Source organism: Vipera berus (assembly GCF_964194415.1).
Source record: "Vipera berus genome assembly, chromosome: 2".
Lineage (NCBI taxonomy): Eukaryota > Metazoa > Chordata > Lepidosauria > Squamata > Viperidae > Vipera > Vipera berus.
This window is the reverse complement of record NC_138203.1, coordinates 107,704,582-107,723,848: the sequence shown is the minus strand read 5'-3', so window position 1 is coordinate 107,723,848 and position 19,267 is coordinate 107,704,582. Positions and strand designations below refer to the sequence as shown.

Genomic DNA, 19,267 nt, shown 5'->3' with positions numbered 1-19,267 from the left:
AGTTAATTTAGTTATTTCGATGTCTTTTTACTTAGTTCTCCCTGACACCCTTCATTTCAGTCAGGACATAAGCACAGTGTCAGGACACAAGTATCTTAGTTTAGTACTCCATTGTGTAATTCAGCTGGAAACAATAAAGAAAGTGGGAAGGATTTACTTACTTGATATTGTCGAGACACCCTGATTCAGGTTTCAGAATGGCAGTATGATGAAACATTTTGTAAAGGGCAATTCCAAGGAAGATTACATTAAGCTGAAATAAAATCAAATAAATAAAATAAAATGGCAAGTTATAAGAAGAGGAAAAAGGATGAACCTAGTTTTCTTTGACATCATACAACTATGGACTATAATAGTTCCAAAAGCAGAGATATGCTCAAAACTCAATTACTTGTCCATAATACACGGTAAAGTGAATCTGTGTTCTAAGGAGTAAATGTACACCAGAAGATTAGGAACTTTTTTCTGGCAGTATATTTAAATAATTATTCATTTTATATGGATGAATTCTTGTCCTGTGACTGTCTACCTCCAAGTCTGGAGAGGAATAACCTGGCATGTATTCAATGAAAAATTGACTTGAATATGCTTTTGCATTATGTACAGCAGATAAAGTCCACTGGACTTTATTAGTTTGCATGGACAACAGAAAACTGTTCATAGAAAAGCAATTAACAAAACTCACAAAACTATCCCAACCACAATATCAAAGTAACTTTTTGATGGTTTTTCTAATAGTAAAAGAGAAATGACACATCGGTTCTCTGAGTTACTGGAGTGTGTTTATCGTTATTCTTCAAGCACATTCTAGGATTAATATATACTGTAAGACTCTGTAAAATTGAACAAAGACAGAATGAAGTAACGTAGGACACCGCAAAATAAAAAGCAGTACCATAAGGATAGACAAAGTAGATTTTAATAGACAATGTAGAGATACCTCACCCCTCCACCCTTACACTAAAAGAGCTTTGTTTCTATAAATGTCCTGAAACATTATGAAAACCAGGCAATTTCACTAGTTTGGTATAAGTCATTAAGATCCTGGATTAAAAGAAATATCTTTTACTAATTTTGAGGTCACCATTGTTATAACATAATCTTACATTGAATTATAGAAAAATTATTTCAATGTGATTGCACTCAGAGGGGCTTTTGATATTTTTCTCAAAGCTTGCTGCAGTTATTTTGTAAGCAGCAAACCTTCTCTGAAGGATAATGGTTCCAACAGACACCAAGAATCCAAGTGAATCGGATGAGGCAGCTGAATGAATTTACTTATGTCTTCCCTCACTTAAAAAGAAAGACATTCATGAGATATGAGCTTTTAGGAGAAAATACTCCATTGAGCCTCTTGGTTTTCTAAAAAATTCACTATACAAATAACTAGTGAAAAAGTTAAAGCTATAAAAATATAGAACTTGCTGATTTGCCTGTATAGGGCTACATAAATTATGATATCTGGAATGTGACTTTCCATTTAAAATCTTAAATTTTCTATTTCAGATTTGTGTTCTACTTTCAAAACTCACAAATATTATGACATGCTGGCTGGGATGATGCATTGTAGAGTTTGATTGCTCTCAAATAACACAGAGCAAATAAACTAGCCCTAAAAGCCAATCAATCAGTCTGTCTATCAGTCTGTCTTTGCATTATCTTGTCTAGGAAACAGATTAAGCGAATGGCATGGGGGAAAAAATACTTGTGGAAAAATATTGATGCATTTGTACTGAATCATTTTCTTACAAGGAAAACACTCGTAAAAGAATACAGGTATGGAAATTAATCCTGAAGAAATCTACCAGAGATTTATTTTCATGCAAATTAGTGTGAGTTCTCAAAAAGTTCCCTCTGAATTTAATTTTAACTGAAAACTTTAATATAAGAAAAGTTTTAAAGAAAAATGGTCTTTTAAGGAACTATGAATATTTACTCATTTATTATGCAATTTTGAGGCTACCCAACTCCTTAACTCTTACAAATAAAAAGGAAAAAAACAAGACATATAACAAGAATTCAACCAGCTATAAAACCAAGCTTAACTAAAGGGGCCACTTTCAATGAAGGCCTGGAAAGACAACTAGGTTTGGAGCTGGACATCCTAAAGGTAGGAGGCACATGAAACTCTGGGGGATGTTAAGCCAGTGGGCAGATGGTGCAACTGAAAAGAGATATCCCGGATCTCATAAGATGAGATTGCCTAATTGATTAGACCTGAGCACATCCACCCTTCTTTTTTTTATTAAAAAGTTTTGTAAAAATTACAATATAATCCCCAAAACCAACCCACCCAAACCCCCCCTCTCCCTCCCCCACTTCCCAAAGCTGAACACAGGGTTACAAATATAATAATCATAATCTAACTAACATTAACCAACTATATAAATAACCAAGTTTATAATGTGCTTTAACTCCCCTTTAATGTAAATACAAACAAAATAAAAGTGAACATAATAATAAAAACATAAACAAATTAATATCCAAGTTATTAAACAATACTAATACTAATAATAATAATAATAATACCATATAATTAAAACTAATACAAATTCTGCTATAATAAACTATTAATAATAATAACAATCTAAAATTTACCCATAAGCTTTTATATTTCTACAAGCCCACCAGATATGAAAATAAGTGGCATCCAAACTGCCATATCTCCAACATTTGGGCTGTAAATTAGGATACATACAAGACAACTTTTTAGGATCCAAATGCCATCTATAAAACATTTTATAAAAATTTTCTCTTAAATTTTGGGCCTGGGTAAATTTAACATTTCTAACCCAAATTACCTCCCATATATCCAATGGGATCGGTTCTTGAATATTTTGAGCCCACTTTACCATACAGTCTTTAACTAATTCCATTTCCGAATCCAATTCTATTAAAGCATTGTAAATTCTCTTTATATGCGCTCGATTTTGATCTTTGATCTGTTTTACCAAATTTTCGTCCAGTAGTGTAATGCCAACCTTCTGATCTAACTTCCACCTAGCTTGAAATTGAGTATACTGGAACCAGGACTGTACAATATTTTCTTGTTTTAACTCAACTAACGACTTTAATTGCCAATCATTCCCTACCAATCTAAGTAATTCCTTATAAGAAATCATATCCAAACTCACACCCATAGATATACCCTCTATCGCGTGTCCAGGAATCCCCCAAATTGGTATTTTATAATTTAACTTATAATAATACTTTTTCCAGACACGCAATAAAGCACTTCTTAAAATATGAGATTTAAAAGTCTTGTCAACTTTTTTGTCATAAATTAAATATGCATGCCACCCATATAATAAGTCCCATCCCTCAAGATAAAGTGTTCTTTTATTTGTTAAATTAAGCCAATTACTAACCAATGTTAAAACTACCGCATCATAATATAATTTCAAGTTAGGCACCTTAAGTCCTCCTCTTTCCCGTGCGTCTTGTAGAATCTTAAGTTTAAAGCACATCCACACTTCTTGATTGTATCAGATGGTCACAAAATAATTGGAGATAAGTGCTCCCTCAGAGACATAGGTCCAAAGCCCTGAAGAGCTTCTTGAATTGCATCCAGAAGCCAACTGGTAACCAGTGCAGCTCCCAAAGCAGTGGGGTCATGTGACCATAACACAATATCCCCATTACTGTCTGTACTAGCTGTAGTTTTGGGTGTTCTCCAAGGCAGCTCCATGCTTTATAGCAGGGGTGTCAAACTCAATTTCATTGAGGGCCGCATCAGCATTGCGGTTGCCCTCAGGGGGCCGGGTGGGTATGGCCAGGATGGGCGTGGCCTACTGGGTGGGCGTGGCTAGAGTGCGTATGGCCTACTGGGTGGGCATGGCCAGCTCTACATCGTTCGCATCAAGGGTGCCTATGGGGGCCTGGGCAGGAGTGGGACAGATCTGAGGGTCTCTGGCAGAAGGAGGGTCTCTGGGCCAGGGCCAAGGCAGTGGGGGCCATTCCCTCACTGTTTCCAGGATGGCTTCGCGGGCCACATGAAACCACTTCGTGGGCCGGATCCGTCCCCTGGGCCTTGTGTTTGACATGTCTGCTTTACAGTAATCCATTTTGTGAAGTGACCAGGGCATGAACAACTATCTGAGGGACCTCCCGATCCAGCAAAGGGCCTAATTGGTACATTAGATGTACCCCTGCAAAGGTTCACTCTCTGCTCTCTTTGAGCAATGGTTTTGTGGCCAAGTTTGCTTCTTCCTATTCAGTGACAATATCTTCAGGGATTTAAAGCAAAACATTTTTATAATGTTCTTCCATGGCAGAAAATACCACTGACAAGTTTCTGGCATCATCTTTTCCCAATTAAGTTACATTTGATGCAAGACATGCAAGATCCTAAAGATGCATTTCCAGAAAACAGCTAATTAAGAATTCTTACCATAATGATCAACGTTGCCGGTCCTATAAAGCTCCAAATGAAATAGGTGTCAAGTCGAAGCCAACATCTGTAGTGATAATGCAAGAAAAATGGTGTTCAGGGATAGCACATGAAATAGATATCAGGAGTAAGCAAATAAAAGAGAGAAATGAGAATTGTATAATATTCCATTAAGAGGCATGAGATGCTACAGTGCTTCTTCAGTAAAATTGGATCATATGGTTTATGTTTGGTAATGTTATTGACAAAGTCAGGTATTAATTTCTGGAGGAAACAAGGAAATAGCGCAGATTTTACTTGAAAGTATTCACAATTAAAAATAATTATGAAAACAACCATAAAATCTACCTTACAACCATTCTTTGCAGCCTATCAGCTTCACAGTAGGTGACTTTTTTGCTTAAGAAAATCTTTAAAAAGTAAGTGAAGAGAAAAATAAATTAGCAGTGCTGAAACTTAACCAGATTCAGGTTTCTCCCTTCCTCATGAATATTCCTAGAAATGAATCTTATGATTAAGCCAGGAGATTCGTAATCTAAATTATTCATCACTTAATTTTGTCTATGTTTAATATCCCTAGTGCTTAATGATTTTAGAAATAAAATTTCCATTTCTAGTTTCTGTAGCAGCAAAATAGATATCACTAGCTACAAAACAGACAGAATTGCAGTACTGGAAGGTACCATTAAGCCATTATACTCAGCCTCTGGTCAATCCAGAAATCCAAATTATGAATCCTAAACAGTTGGCTGCCTAGTATCTAGCCTCCACTTGAGCATCTCCATTGGGATAGGGAGTCCATTATTTCTCTTGCTGTCAAAGTACTGTTATTATTAGGAAGTGTTTTTCCCCCTAACTTAGAACCTGCCTTTCTATAATTTAAATAATTACATCTTGCATCCTGGAATGATAAAGAATGGCTCCTCCTCTCTTTTGGTTTGACATGGAGATGATGTTATCCATTCAGTCATGTCTGACTCTTAGTGCTCCTAGAGGCCAGGTCTCTCCACATCTTCCAATCTTGTGTTACTTCTTTGAGTTTTTCTATGCTTTGGCTGGTGTCAGCTTTGATGGTGTCCAGCCACCATGTTCTTTGGCAGCCTTGTTTCCTTTTGCTGCTAATGCTTTCAAATATAATTGCTTTCTCCAGTGATTGGGTTGACAACTTTTCAAGAAACATATAAACTCTGAGTTTTATCATTTCAAGGCAAGTGTGGTATTGTGGTTTGGTATGCTGGCCTGACAGCCGTGGATAGGAAAGTATTACAGAGGGTGGTGAGCACAGCACAAAACATTATGGGCTGTCCCCTGACATCACTGGATGACATCGTTTGCTGCCTTGGGAGAGTGAGAAAAATTCTCAGGGATGACTCACACCCTGGTCGGTACCTCTTTACTCTCCTACCATCAGGAGTATAGCCAGCCGTACCAACAGGCTGAAGAACAGCTTCTATCCATGGGCTGTCAGGCTCTTTATGTATGATTGACTTGCGAGGCTGGTGTGTTGTGCAATTAGCTCACATGGTGTAATAAATAAATAAGATGGTGGGTTTGTTGTCACTGTGAGTTGTGGTGGTGGGGCACGAAGGGAGGCTCAGCTAATCTCAATGCATACATGGTTGTACTTTGACAATAAAGGTTCATTCATTCATTCCAGGTGTCCTTCACTCTGTTTTCATAGGACTTATTTCTAGCCTCAAAATTATCCCTGTTGCCCTTTTCTGCATCCATTCTAGTTAGTCTGAATCCTTTTAAATGTAATATACAACCCAAAATAAAAGGAAATTATTATTTTCTGTCATCTTCAAAAAAATCTTTCTGTTGATAATAGTTTCTTTGATGAGCTGTTGATGAGCACTCTTTTAGTAATATTTTTGAATCAGTCATGTATCCCCTTGATTTATGCTATCTAGCATACACTTAACTAGCTTGATTAATGAGATTGTCTGGAAGTACTTTGTAAATGCTTTGCTGAAATCATCAAAGTCTACAGCATTTCCAAAATCTGCTAAGGAAATTACCTAATTAAAAAAACAAGTTAAGGTTAGAGTAGAGAGTTATGCTGAATAGTTTCAAGGTCAGTGGTGGGATTCAAATATGTGAACAACTGGTTTACTGTGTGGATGCCACTTCTGGAAGTCCATTCTGGGACTAGGCAACAAAAAATTAGCTACCGGTTCTGCTGAAGTGGTGCAAACCAACTGAATCCCACCACTGATCAAGGTCAGAATCTGCTCTAGAATCTGCTCTAGAATATTCTAGATAATAATGGGAGACTGACCAATCTACAGTGCTTTGGATTTTCTTTTGATACCATCTTTTCTACTCTCTTTTTCAAAGTATGGACAATATTTACCTTGCTCCAATTGTATGTTACAGTATGTCCTTATTTTGCAATTGCAATTTGTTCTGGTAAAATTGTCACTAAACAAACTATTTCATACACACACACACGCACACACGCACACACACACAGAGAGAGAGAGAGAGAGGGTTTTTTTTACAAACTTTGCAGGTTGCTGCCATCTCATTTAGATAAAGTTCTCTTGTACAGCAATGCCAGTGTTATTCTTGCTCCAACATGTATGGTTGCAGGTGCAGAAATTTGGGTGTAATTATCCACATTGGTTGGAAAATGGTTACATTACTACTATTTACTATCATTTGTTACCATAGTATTTGTAAATGGTTGTTGAGGTAGTCCCTATAATGAAGACAGGCTGTATTTTACCAGTTCACCAAGTTTTCTCAAAAATCATGTTAAAAGACACGAACATCATAAAGTTTCTACAATACCCTATGATGCAATTCATCAAATTCTATGAAAACTCATTCCATCGAAATAGTTATTTTATTACCATGTTTACATCAAACTTTAATTGTGCTTATTCATCCTGCTCCTCAAAGTTGCCTATCAGCAGAAACATTTAATACAATATACTAAATCAAATAAGATAAAATCTGTCAGATTTTATGTGGTTCAGCCTCAGAAAATTCCTATACTTTTAAAAGCATCCTCTATTAGATCAACAGGATAGATATGCTTAAGTAACTCCACCTGACTGCTGAGTAATCACTAATTAGGTCTTCACTATGTAAGCTTATCCACATACACACACACATAGAGAAACAAGCACACAAACATAGACACATATATTATATGGAACTTTGGAGAACTATTTCTAGCATAGGGGCATGATTTCATTTCCCACGTACTCTAGTGGGCAAAATTATATCTTGGGGCTGGGTTGTAGTGAGAAGACCATCATTCCACAATATATAAGTATTTCCAATTATATCATGAGTTTGTGTAGGAAGAAGAAGGAACTGGATAGTCTTTGTCTCCTGCATTTACAGAGGAGTCCATGCAGGATAAAGTAGGGAGCCAATATTCTTTGATTTACCCTGCAAAAAAATGTTTTTGTTTACTCATGACCAAAAGCCTTGGTGGAGCAGTGGGCTAACGCCTCCTTAAGTAACACCAGCTGCCTGCAATTAGTGCAGGTTCGCATCCCACCAGGCTCAAGGTTGACTCAGCCTTCCATCCTTCCGAGGTAGGTAAAATGAGGACCCAGATTGTTGGGGGCAATAAGCTGACTTTGTAATAATGCCGCTTGGGGTGGTGGTGAAAGCCCTAATAAGCAGGCATATACATAGAATGAAGGCTATTGCTAAGCACATTGGTTTGTGCTTAAATTGTAAGCCGCCCTGAGTCTTCGGAGAAGGGTGGGATATAAATGGGATTAAAATAAAAATAAAAAAATAAAAAGAGGAAAGATGCCTCACCATATTTTCTTCATGGACATTCATAATTCATACAAGTTGGGAGCCATGACAGTCTACCCTTTAAGGAGCAACTTCAAACCTATCATACTTGTCCCCATTTGAAAAAATATGAGTTAGCCAAAGAATAATTGTCCTTACAGTTGTTCCAACTGATGAGCAGGGCTTTTCAGGATACATCAGACATGTGGCTAGATAGATTAACTTTATAAACCAGAGAATCTTCCTCTCTCTTTAAAGCTAATATAATTTTCTTAAGTGACTTAAGCTTCAGTTTGTTCCATCTTGATGTGAAACCTTCTAATTTTTTTCTTTACCACTTTCTAAGGATATTGATTGTTCCACAAGTCACTTCTATTTCAGATATGATCACATTTTTTGCAATATAATGCAAACAGTTGATGGGCATAACATCATTAGTATCTGTCTATGGAGATTCTCAATCATCCAAGTCATAGTTGTCCCAAAGATGCTTTTTTACGCAGTAACTGGATTTTCTTGTTTTTCTTTGAAGACATTTTGCTTCTCATCTAAGAAGCTTCTTCAGCTCAGAGCTGAAGAAGCTTCTTGCATGAGAAGCAAAACATCTTCAAAGAAAAACAAGAAAGTCCAGTTGCCTTGTGAAAAAGCATCTTTGGGACAATCAGCAGTATCTGTTCTGAGGTGTGGGAATTAAGTGAACCCACTTGGACCATTCCAGGAGAAGAATCCTTGCAATCTGATTCAGTCATCACTTGGACAGTGGCTGGATGTTAAGGTAGATGATAACTCCTTGTTTGAAGACAGTTAGTGTATGTGCCCTGAATAAGGCAAAGGTACAATCTGTCTTGAAGAGGCTCCTCCTGGATCTGGCCATATCAGTGGATTACTTAGATTCTTCTCATTCCATGCCCAGACAGGCAGCAGGAACCAATATGTTTGTGCTGGTGGGTGATGTATTTGGAATCTGGATGAGGACAATGAGTCATTTCTAGTCCTTTTTTACTTCATGTTGGCACTAATTATCTTCCATTGCTCATATCTCCCAAGATTCCTGTAATAAATGGGAATGAGGGGCCCTATTTTGCAGTGGTTCTGTTCCTTCCTAAGTGGATAATTTTAGTAAGTGGTAGTAGGGGCAGAGAAAAATTTACATGAACCTACTGGGAGAAATTTTCTCTTACTTTGTGATGGATTATCATGAATATACTGCAATGCCCAGACTGACATCTGAGCCTCAAGCCTGTAATGTAATGGAAGTGTTGACCTTGTACCTGGATCGAGGGCTCAGGTATGGAGAAATAGATTGAAACTGAATCCCAGAAAGACTGGTCACTATTTGACCCCAAAACATCTGATTATCTCAATGAAGCAGCACCTTCTTTCAAAAAGAAGCTACATGGTCTGAGGTCTTCCCAGGCTCATGACAAAAATCAGACAAGAAATGGAGATCATGGTTGGGGAAGGGAGATTTTGTTCAGCTTCAACTGGTATGCCAGTTGTGGCACTCTTTGTAGGAGATAATCCTGCGAACAGTGACTCATACTCTTCTTGTGACTAAATTACTGCAGTGCTCTCCACCTGAGATTGCCTTTGAAATTCAGCACCCTGTTTATTAGTGAATAGGAGTTGTTATTTGCACATAACCTGAATGCTGTCACTCCTTCAAGGTAGGCAAGATCAGGAATCTAGTATCATAATAAATACTAGAACTCTCAACTATATCTAATTGGCATTGGCTCGAATCCTGAGTGCCGCGTAGCAGAGTGAGCGCCTGTTACTCGTCCCAGCTTCTGCCCACCTAGCAGTTCGAAAGCACGTAAAAATGCAAGTAGAAAAATAGGGACCACTACGGTGGGATGGTAACAGCGTTCCGTGCGCCTTTGGCGTCGTCATGCTGGCCACATGACCACGGAGACGTCCTTGGACAAGCGCTGGCTCTTCGGCTTTGAAACGGAGATGAGCACCGGCCCCTAGAGTCGGAAATGACTAGCATGCATGTGCGGGGGAACCTTTACCTTTACCTTAAAATAACATTATGTTGGAGTCCATTGAAGTTTAGCAGCTAAAACATTCAAATAAATAGATAAATGATAAATAAAACCTTGAAATCCTGATGCATTTTCCCCTCCCTCTTATATCAAAGAGAGCCAGAGTGAGGCAAAGTTAAATTTCTTTCTCATGCATTCAGGTTTTCAGTTGGTAGCTGTGACCACAGAAAAATACATAAACTGCTTGCTTTCGTGGGGAAAGGTCTCAGCATCTTTGCCCAGAAATTATGTGCTGGACAAGTAGGATCTACTTGAAGTATACTGAATGATCTTAGCATTAGCCAGTTTAGCCTGAAACTCATGTTTTACTAACCAATGCTATATGTTTTCTCCAAGGTTATCTCTGTACTCTTCTACACGTGTTGGCATCTCTGCTTCAAAAAGATCAAAATATAGCCTTCTGGATACAATTCATAGAGCTGGCTAATGCTAAGATCATTCAGTATACTTTAAGTAGATCCTACTTGTCCAGCACATAATTTCTGGGCAAAGATGCTGAGACTTTTCCCCATGAAAGCAAGCAGTTTATGTATTTTTCTGTAGTCACAGCTACCAACTGAATTTTTTTGCCAGAAATCTGCATGGGATCATAGCCCCTGACCTTCAGGGAAAGATGTTTAAGGTAGACCTGTTTAGAATCAGACTTCAGATCTAGTTTTGGGATACAGAGCATCCTAATGTGAGAATGACACAATACTCCAATAGCTGTTTGCTGAGGACATTTCATTTCAATCAGCTGCTTCTGGGGTTTGATATCATTGGTCTAAGGTTTTCTCTCTCAAAACTAATGCTTTCCTTGACATTGTGATTCAAGATGTCTCATGCAGGACCTTTGCAAGATGCTGAACCCCTAGTCTTAATCTTCTAGAATAGGGGTGTCACACTTGCAACATCATGTGACGTGTCACAACGTATCACGACTTTTTTCCATTGCCAGCAATCGGGTGGGAATGGTTTTGGCATGACGGATCCAGTCCACAGGCCGGCAGTTTGATACACCTGTTCTAGGACATTGTGTGATTGATATTCCTGTGGTAATGCACAAATTAAAAAATTAATGTAAACCTGGAGGGCTTTTTTTTAAAAAAAGGGAAACTGTTCCATTGATAGTTGGAGTAGCTGAAGGATGCTCAAAGTGACACGCATATATATACCTTCCACATGTTCAGTAGTGGATTTTCCCCTCTGGGCAAATGAATTGGGGATGGAGAGGAAAGGATGACTGCCTTGAAACTGCCTGCAGTAAACAGAGGGCAGCATCCTCAATTTGGGGTATGATAAAGGTAGGCTGTGGAAGCAGCACTTTTTACATTAATAGTGACTCATTCTGCCCTATAATTTGAATAATTTCCTTGGGGCCATTATACAGGAACACTTTGGTATGCCCAGCACCTACATTTATTTATTGTATCTTTATACTTCATAAGATATATTTTAATGGCACAATCATCAGTTACAATGATAAAATACTTGTTCCCAGATGGTGTTAGTGTCTTCTGTGCTCTGGCAGAAGTCCCTGTGGAATTTGTGTCTTGTCTCTCTTTAGGTTGCTCATGTTTGATGAAGTATGAATTGACTTATGGTGCAATTCAAAGGCATTTCTGCCTCAGGTGGATAACTTGTATCAGTGGTGGGATTCAAATATGTGAACAACTGGTTCTCTGTGTGGATGCCACTTCCGGAAGTCCATTCTACATTGATGTTGTGACTCATATCTAGTTTTCTGCTTCTTGCCGTCAAGTGAGTGCACCAAATAATTATTCAGTATCTCACTCATTCCTTTTCTGATTTGGGGCTTGTCTTTGTCCTTTCTTTGTGCATTCTGGGTGCCTGTCTGGTTTTTCTTTAGAAACTTGTTTGTCTGTTTGATAACTTCTCTAACCTTAAAAGGATTTGTGTTCATTCCCCCCTTATTCCTCTGTTCTACCAGTTCCTGTAAGAAATACATTTGTTTGTACATTTACTAGTTTGGTGGCTTCATCTCATGAGTTGTGCAGTATATGCACATACCTCTCACTGCACTGCACCTTTCTTTCTGATGTTGACCTGGTCCTTGGAGAAGGAGACGAGCACCTTCATGCTGAATTTCCACAACTGATAATTTCCATTATTCACTTTTACTATGCTTCACTTTAATTTTTGTTCATAAGGGTTTTTTTTACTATATGACTTCTTCTGTTGAAATTGGTCACTAGTTACAACTGCAGTATTTCTGAGTTTATACATTTTTACCAGAAGTATCTGAATAAGCAAAGTGAAATCGCTCTCTTAAAAAATTGGCAGATTGTTAATGCCTCAAGAGAATAGAAAAAAAATAAATAAATTCAGTCCATCATAACAATTGTCAAAAATGGTTTTGGATAGAGCAGCAGAGTCAACAAGGATAAGCTTAAAAGAACAGGCCTTCTTCTTGCACAGATTAGTGCAATTTTCCTATAATTTGCCTTCAATCCATCCAGTATTTTTTGTATATAAATACAATATTTCACTTTAAATATATCTTGGCACCATTACAACTGCAGATTTATAATGATTTTTACTATTCTTTATTATCATACATTGCTAGATCAACTTTCCATGCTAAGACAATCTTCAGAGGTATGAGTTTTATTTTTCTTTCACATATAGACCATCACTTTCCATTTGCATTTCTGTCTTCTTTCCATATATCCAATAGTACAGTGTTCCAATATCCTTGGGGCTAATAAAACTGAATGATTTTCAAACTCCTAGTTTCTGTATTTCATATAAATGAAAGGTACATTATCTTCAATGTCCAGTATTAATAAATCTTTACAGTCTGTATTTGAAACAGAATAAATTTTAGTAAATCCAGTTTCTTTTTATTTAATTCCTACTTCCGTTGTATTGTATTATTTTTTTCATTCTGTAATTCTTTTTAAATATGATATACAATTCATATTAATATCTGTTAGAGGCAGTTTTCATGGCATTCCATAAAACATAGGGCTTAAATTCAAATCATTTACTTGAAAATCATTTTGTATATCCTCTGAATATAGTATTTAATCAAAATATTCTGCAATAGAAAAAGGGTATGATCTCTGTTTAAAACTGAAGTATGGTAGAGCCAAAATAGCATACAGATTGAATGGAATGGAATGGGAGATCATGTCTGTTACAACTGTATCTTTGCTAACTATATGAACTTAATCAGATTTGGATACCATTTTTCTTGAATAATTTAGAGGATTAATTGATATATAATCTCTAACTAATGGGTTACTAGTCCTTCAAGTATCAAGACATTGATAGGCTTTAAGTAGTTCCCTGATTAAATAGTTCCATTGGACTGCACATATTTAAAGTCATTGATATCTAAATATAATTAAGGAATCATTTTCAATATCCTGCTAATATAAATTCATCCTTTCTGACTTGTTCAGTCTTAAACAGTTGATGATATACAGTATATGAATATGGCATTTCCCCTTAAATTAGTTCTTAAGTTTGAAAATATTTAATTAGGGATGATATTAGATATTAGATAGAGAGGTCACTGCAAGTCAGTGCAAGTACTGTACTGTAAATTATGGAAGCAAGCAAATGCAAAGATCTAAGACAGATAAACTCCTGAATATAATTGACTCATTTACACCATACTTAATAAATATGCCATCAGATGATAGTGATTCACATTCTCAAAAAAGGCAACATAAGGGGAAAAGAGCTAATTTGAGTAATAAGATATGCTAAGAATAACTAAATGAATCTAGTAATTCTCCTATGGTTAGACAAAAAACATTTTAAAACTGTGATTAACTATTATTAGTAAAGGCTTGCTAAAGAATTAATTGCTTAAATGTAACTGAGGCTCACCAGGTGCATATGGGAGATCCCATACTGGAATCCTTAATTGCTGTGGTAGAGATTTTTGGTGGGAAGGAGACTTCTAGTGTCCCTTCTGTGTCCCTTCAATGTTTGACCTCTGCCAAGCCATTCAACAAACATGCATCAAAGAGTGCTATAATCTCTTGGCATGGAGAGGTCAAGAAATTCAACCATTTTACTTTCTAATTGCACTGGCCGATGGCTTTTTGCATATAGTACACATTGATCAACCCAGAGTAAACACTTGCTAGGGAACAATCAATGGCATAAAGCATGCTTAACTTCAGGTCAGATGTCATTATTTTTAATTCTGAGAGAGGATATCAGATTTGTCAGACTTTTCTAAGTTAGGTAAGAAACTGCATGAATTGACTTTCAAGGATACCCACGGCTTGATGAGTAGATTTATTGTAGCAAAGGTAATAAGGCCATTAGAAAATAATAAAATGCACAAAAAACTAAAATTTTGGCCAAAAATATGACAGTATCGCAAAAGGCCCTTTTAGAAGGATTAACTGGATTTGAGATTGTTAAAAGGGTCAAATATTTGGGGGTGTTTTTGTCACCCTCTAATACAAAGTTATATAAAAATAACTATGAAAAGTTATGGGGAAAAATTCAAAAAGAATTGGAGAGTTGGGAAAAATTGCAATTGTCTTTGCTGGGAAGAATTGCAGCAGTGAAAATGAATGTCCTGCCTAAATTTTTATTTTTATTTCAAATGATACCGGTCCTTAAAAAAGATTCTAATTTGGAAGAATGGCAACGGGGTATCAACAAATTTGTTTGGGCAGGGAAAAGGCCACGAGTTAAACTTAAGATTATGCAGGATACTCGTGAAAGAGGTGGTCTTAAAATGCCTAATCTTAAATTATATTATGAAGCTGCTGCGTTATCAGGAATAAGTGATTGGATTAATTTGACACAAGAGAGATTATTAAATCTTGAGGGCCATGACTTGTTATTTGGCTGGCATGCATATTTGTTGTATGATAAGAAGGTAGATAATGTGTTTAAAGTGCATATTTTAAGACAGGCACTGTTGAGAGTTTGGAAGAAGTACAGACATAAGCTAGATTATAAGATGCCGTTGTGGGCAATTCCAAAACACGCAATAGAAAACATAAATGTTGGCTTCAAACATGATGTGACTACGTATAAGGAGATTTTAAGCTTGGAAAGAAATGTCTGGTGTTTAAAGCCGTACAACCTCTTGCGAGATGAGAAGATTGTTCAAACTTGGTTTCAATATACTCAGTTACGGGCCAGGTGGAAATTAGATCAGAAAATTGGTTTTGCAATGACTGACGAAAATTTGATAAAGCAAATTAGAAATCAGGGTCCAGCACATATTAAACGGATATATCTTGCATTGATAGAAATTGACTCAGAAACAGAACTTGTTAAAGACTGTATGATAAAATGGGCCCAGAATATCCAAGAAGTTATTACAATGGACACGTGGGAAAAGATATGGGTGAGGAACGTAAAATTCACACAAGCCCAAAACCTAAGAGAGAACTTTTATAAAATGTTTTATAGATGGCATTTAGATCCTAAAAAGCTTGCAAGTATGTATCCGAACTATCAGCCAAAATGTTGGAGGTGTGGTGGTGAAGATGCAACTTATTTTCATATATGGTGGACCTGCAAAAAGGTTAAGGCTTTTTGGATAAAAATTTGGTGGAATATGCAGAAGATCTTCAAGCAAAGGATAAAGTTTTGTCTGCAATTGTTTTTGTTGGGCATAATTACAGATGCTACTGTTGTGGACACTAAGTTGATGTTGAATTTAATTACAGCAGCAAGACTTTTAATAGGTCAATATTGGAAGAAGGAGGAAGTGCCGACTATAGAAGAATGGACTCTAAAGGTTTCTGACCTGGCGGAAATGGCAAAGATCTCGGCTTACTTGAAAGATCATTCGCAAGAACGTTATATTATGGAGTGGAAAAAATGGATTGACTATATCCAGAACAAATATGGGACTAAAAAGTTTCATTTAGCATTTGAATAATTCTTCCTTTCTTTTTTCTTTTCTTTTTCTTTTTATATGTAATATTAATATTGCTTGTAGTTATCTTATATGAGCTAGAGAGCAGTGGCGTAGCGTGGGTTGTCAGCACCCGGGGCAATTTGCGCCCCCTAACCCGGTGACGTCATGGCACCGCCGAAAAGACGCGCCCCGCAGCGGCGTAGACTTTCCAAGAAGAGTCGCGCGCATGCGGGATGCTTCCAGGTCCCTCTCAAGGGCGGCTGGGCGGGGCTCCGACCTGCAAGAGCCGCTGCATTCAAGCTCGCACGTGAGCCCCGCTAAATAAAGCCACGCATGCGCACGAAGCTAGGCCAGCCGGCCGGCGGGTCCATCTTCGCTCGGCCAAGCCTGCCGGGGCGCCTGCGGGGCGCTTGCGGTTGGCCTGAGCCTGGGCGGAGAGTTGGGCGCTTCTATTTATTTTATTCAGTTTATGTGGCTGCCCATCTCACCTGCCGGACTCGTTTCGCTTTGCAAGAAAGAGCAGCTCGAGAGCGGAGCCAAGCCGACTCTGTGCAGCCCTTGGGGCTCCCTGAGCAGCTCAGTGCGAGCGCGCCCCCCAGATGTTTCGCCCGGTGCGGCCGGCCCCCCCTGCACCCCCTACGCTACGCCACTGCTAGAGAGCGATAGATTTAATAGTTTATTGTTGTTAGCATATGGATGTTTATGATTGTTCTTTGTTTTTATACCTTGTACTTAGCTCTGGGAAGTCGGGGGGGAGGGGGAAATGGGGGGGAGGGACAGGGAGGGTTAGGTAGGGGGTGGGGGGAGGGGGGGATTGTTAAAGATAAAATGTACTGTAAAACTTTTCAATAAAAAAAAAGAAAATAATAAAATGAAGGTTTACATCACTGTAGTTCTTTGTCCATCTCAAGCAATCATCTAGTCAGATTGAGTAGAAGCCAATCTTTTGACTGGAAGGAGCCTTTTAATCTGATTCTTACTTTTGCTAATTGACTGATTTGGTACCAGACTGTTGCTTTTGACCGTTTGACAACTGACTATTGCATTGCCAATGAGGAAGGTATAAGCAGAAGTTCTTGTATATCTGAAATAATGTTTAAAATTAAGGTTGCCTAGATCCTCTCAAAATGAGAAGACTCAACAAAAACTATTCAGCACTCTTATAATTACAAGGATGGGGGAAAATGCATGTAGTAGTGGATTCTGGTATGAGAGGAGTACCTCTTCCCCAGTGGTACCTAATTTTTTGTGGCCGAGGCCCAGAATGGACTTCCGGAAGCAGCATCCACACAGAGAACCAGTTGTTCACATATTTGAAGCCCACCACTGCTCTCCCCCCTACTGTGTAGGCAATTGTGGCACACAAACTTTCATTTCAGGACTTCCCAGAAAGAATGGCAGACCAACGATAGCTCTAGCCCTTCAATAAAAGGAGAACACAAGATCACCCAAGGTGTGCTCCATAGGGTTGCTTCTCACCAGGACAATCTCAGGAGGCTTGGAGAACCTGGTAGAAGAAGGAATTTGCCATACTTGCTCTAGTTGCAAACAGAGTCTTTCAAAGGGCACTAACTTTGCACTTTTCTTGTTAACCTCTTTCGGAAATTGCTTATTAACTGTTTTAAAGAAGTTAGATACCTTCAGGCTGAAAACATCAAGAGAATGCCTTCAATCCTTAATATAAGAAAATGAAGGTGCATCTTTACAACCTTTAAGCATTTAAAATAAACAGCAAGAAGCAAGGCAAGGTTTTGACTTTAGAAATTTTTAAATGGATTAAGGATTTGAAATCATTGGAGTATTGGACTTTAGATATGAAGACTTTGAAATTAATTTTAAAGAATAAATGTATTTTTATAGGAAAAACCCTTTTTATAGTGAAGACATAAGACAAGCAAATTATAATGGCATACATAAATATTTTTAGGAACTGCAATATCAATATCAATGTCAGCTATGTTGTGTCTTGTTGGGAAGAGTCTATTCCCAAAAGATGTTACAAAAAATGATATGCAACAGAATATATCCAAACCCAACATATACAAGATTTTGCCATTAGACATAAAATATCCTGGATGAGCCTTTAACAATTAAGAAGGAAATAAAATGACAATCCCATAAAGTAATTGGAATATTTTCTTTTTGTTGTAGTTATAAAAGCATCCATTTAAAGCAGGCATGTCAAACTCGCGACGTCATGTGACATCGCATGACATATCGTGACTTTTTCCCCATTGCCGGCAATGGGGTGGGTTGTAGTTTTAGTATGATGCATCTGGCCTGCGGGCCGGCAATTTTGACATGCCTGGTTTAAAGTCTGTGAAGAAATTTGAAGCAAGGTTCAACAATCATCAGAATGGATTAAAGAACAAGATTGTTTTATGTAAAAAGAAGGAACACAAAATCAATTTATTTGATCAGGGTTAAAAAAACGGGGTAATGTTACAATTTGGGGTGGATTTTTTTTTTTTTTGAATTTGCTGACATCTGGACTGGAAAAACGTTTATGTATTGGACCTACTTACAGTTAACATGGTGTTTAAGCTTTTCCCTTACAATTTCTTTATGTATCCTAATCTGACAGCATTTAAATTGGTTTTGTAACTGTCTTTTTACTTAAAAGTTTGGAAGTTTTGTGTGCTTGCTCTATTTAAAGGAAATATTATCAATCTTTGTTATGTTAAATTCCAGTCTTTTGTTTATATTAGGATAATAGGATTCCTTTTTGCCTTCTAAATGTGGATTTGCTTAGAATTGACATGTGAAATGTTTATTTGAATGTGACATATTGTTATTTGAGGATTTTTAATTTTTTTGTTCACACTTGGGACCACTTATGTTTTTTAAATATGGATTTGCTTACAACTAAGAAATGAGATGTGGAATGTTTAGTTTTACATATGTTAATTAATGTTATTGTTTTAGAGCTCTGTTTGGACATTTTGCTGATACCTGGATTGGAAATATGTTATCTATTCTATATGCCTATACTTAAGAGATGAATTATTGGATGAAGAGTTTTATATTTGTTAATTAAGAGGTGAAAAGATAGTGATTTTTTTTATATTTGTGTTGAGCATAGGAAGTTGCTGTCTTAGGAATTTTTCTTTTTATTTCTCTTTCTCCTTTGCTTTCTTGCACCCTTCTTCTTTTCTTTTTTAGTCTGAATTCAATTTTATTGTTGTAACTAAAACTTTTAATAAAATTATTATACAA

The 19,267-nt window shown here is 37.3% G+C and overlaps 1 protein-coding gene across 17 annotated transcripts in view; it reads right to left on the bottom strand.

The window, feature by feature from the left end:
- ADGRL3 (adhesion G protein-coupled receptor L3) overlaps positions 1–19,267 on the bottom strand; it is a gene marked incomplete at its 3' end in the record, with an annotated part of 400,329 nt that overhangs the window by 159,158 nt on the left and 221,904 nt on the right. For all 17 annotated transcript variants that reach the window (XM_081321797.1, XM_081321796.1, XM_081321791.1 and 14 more), the window contains 2 exons: positions 4,391–4,457; positions 162–253 (listed from right to left, as the gene is read on the bottom strand). In XM_081321797.1, coding sequence (XP_081177923.1) covers positions 162–253; positions 4,391–4,457 — 159 coding nt within the window. The remainder of the gene's footprint in view (positions 1–161; positions 254–4,390; positions 4,458–19,267) is intronic.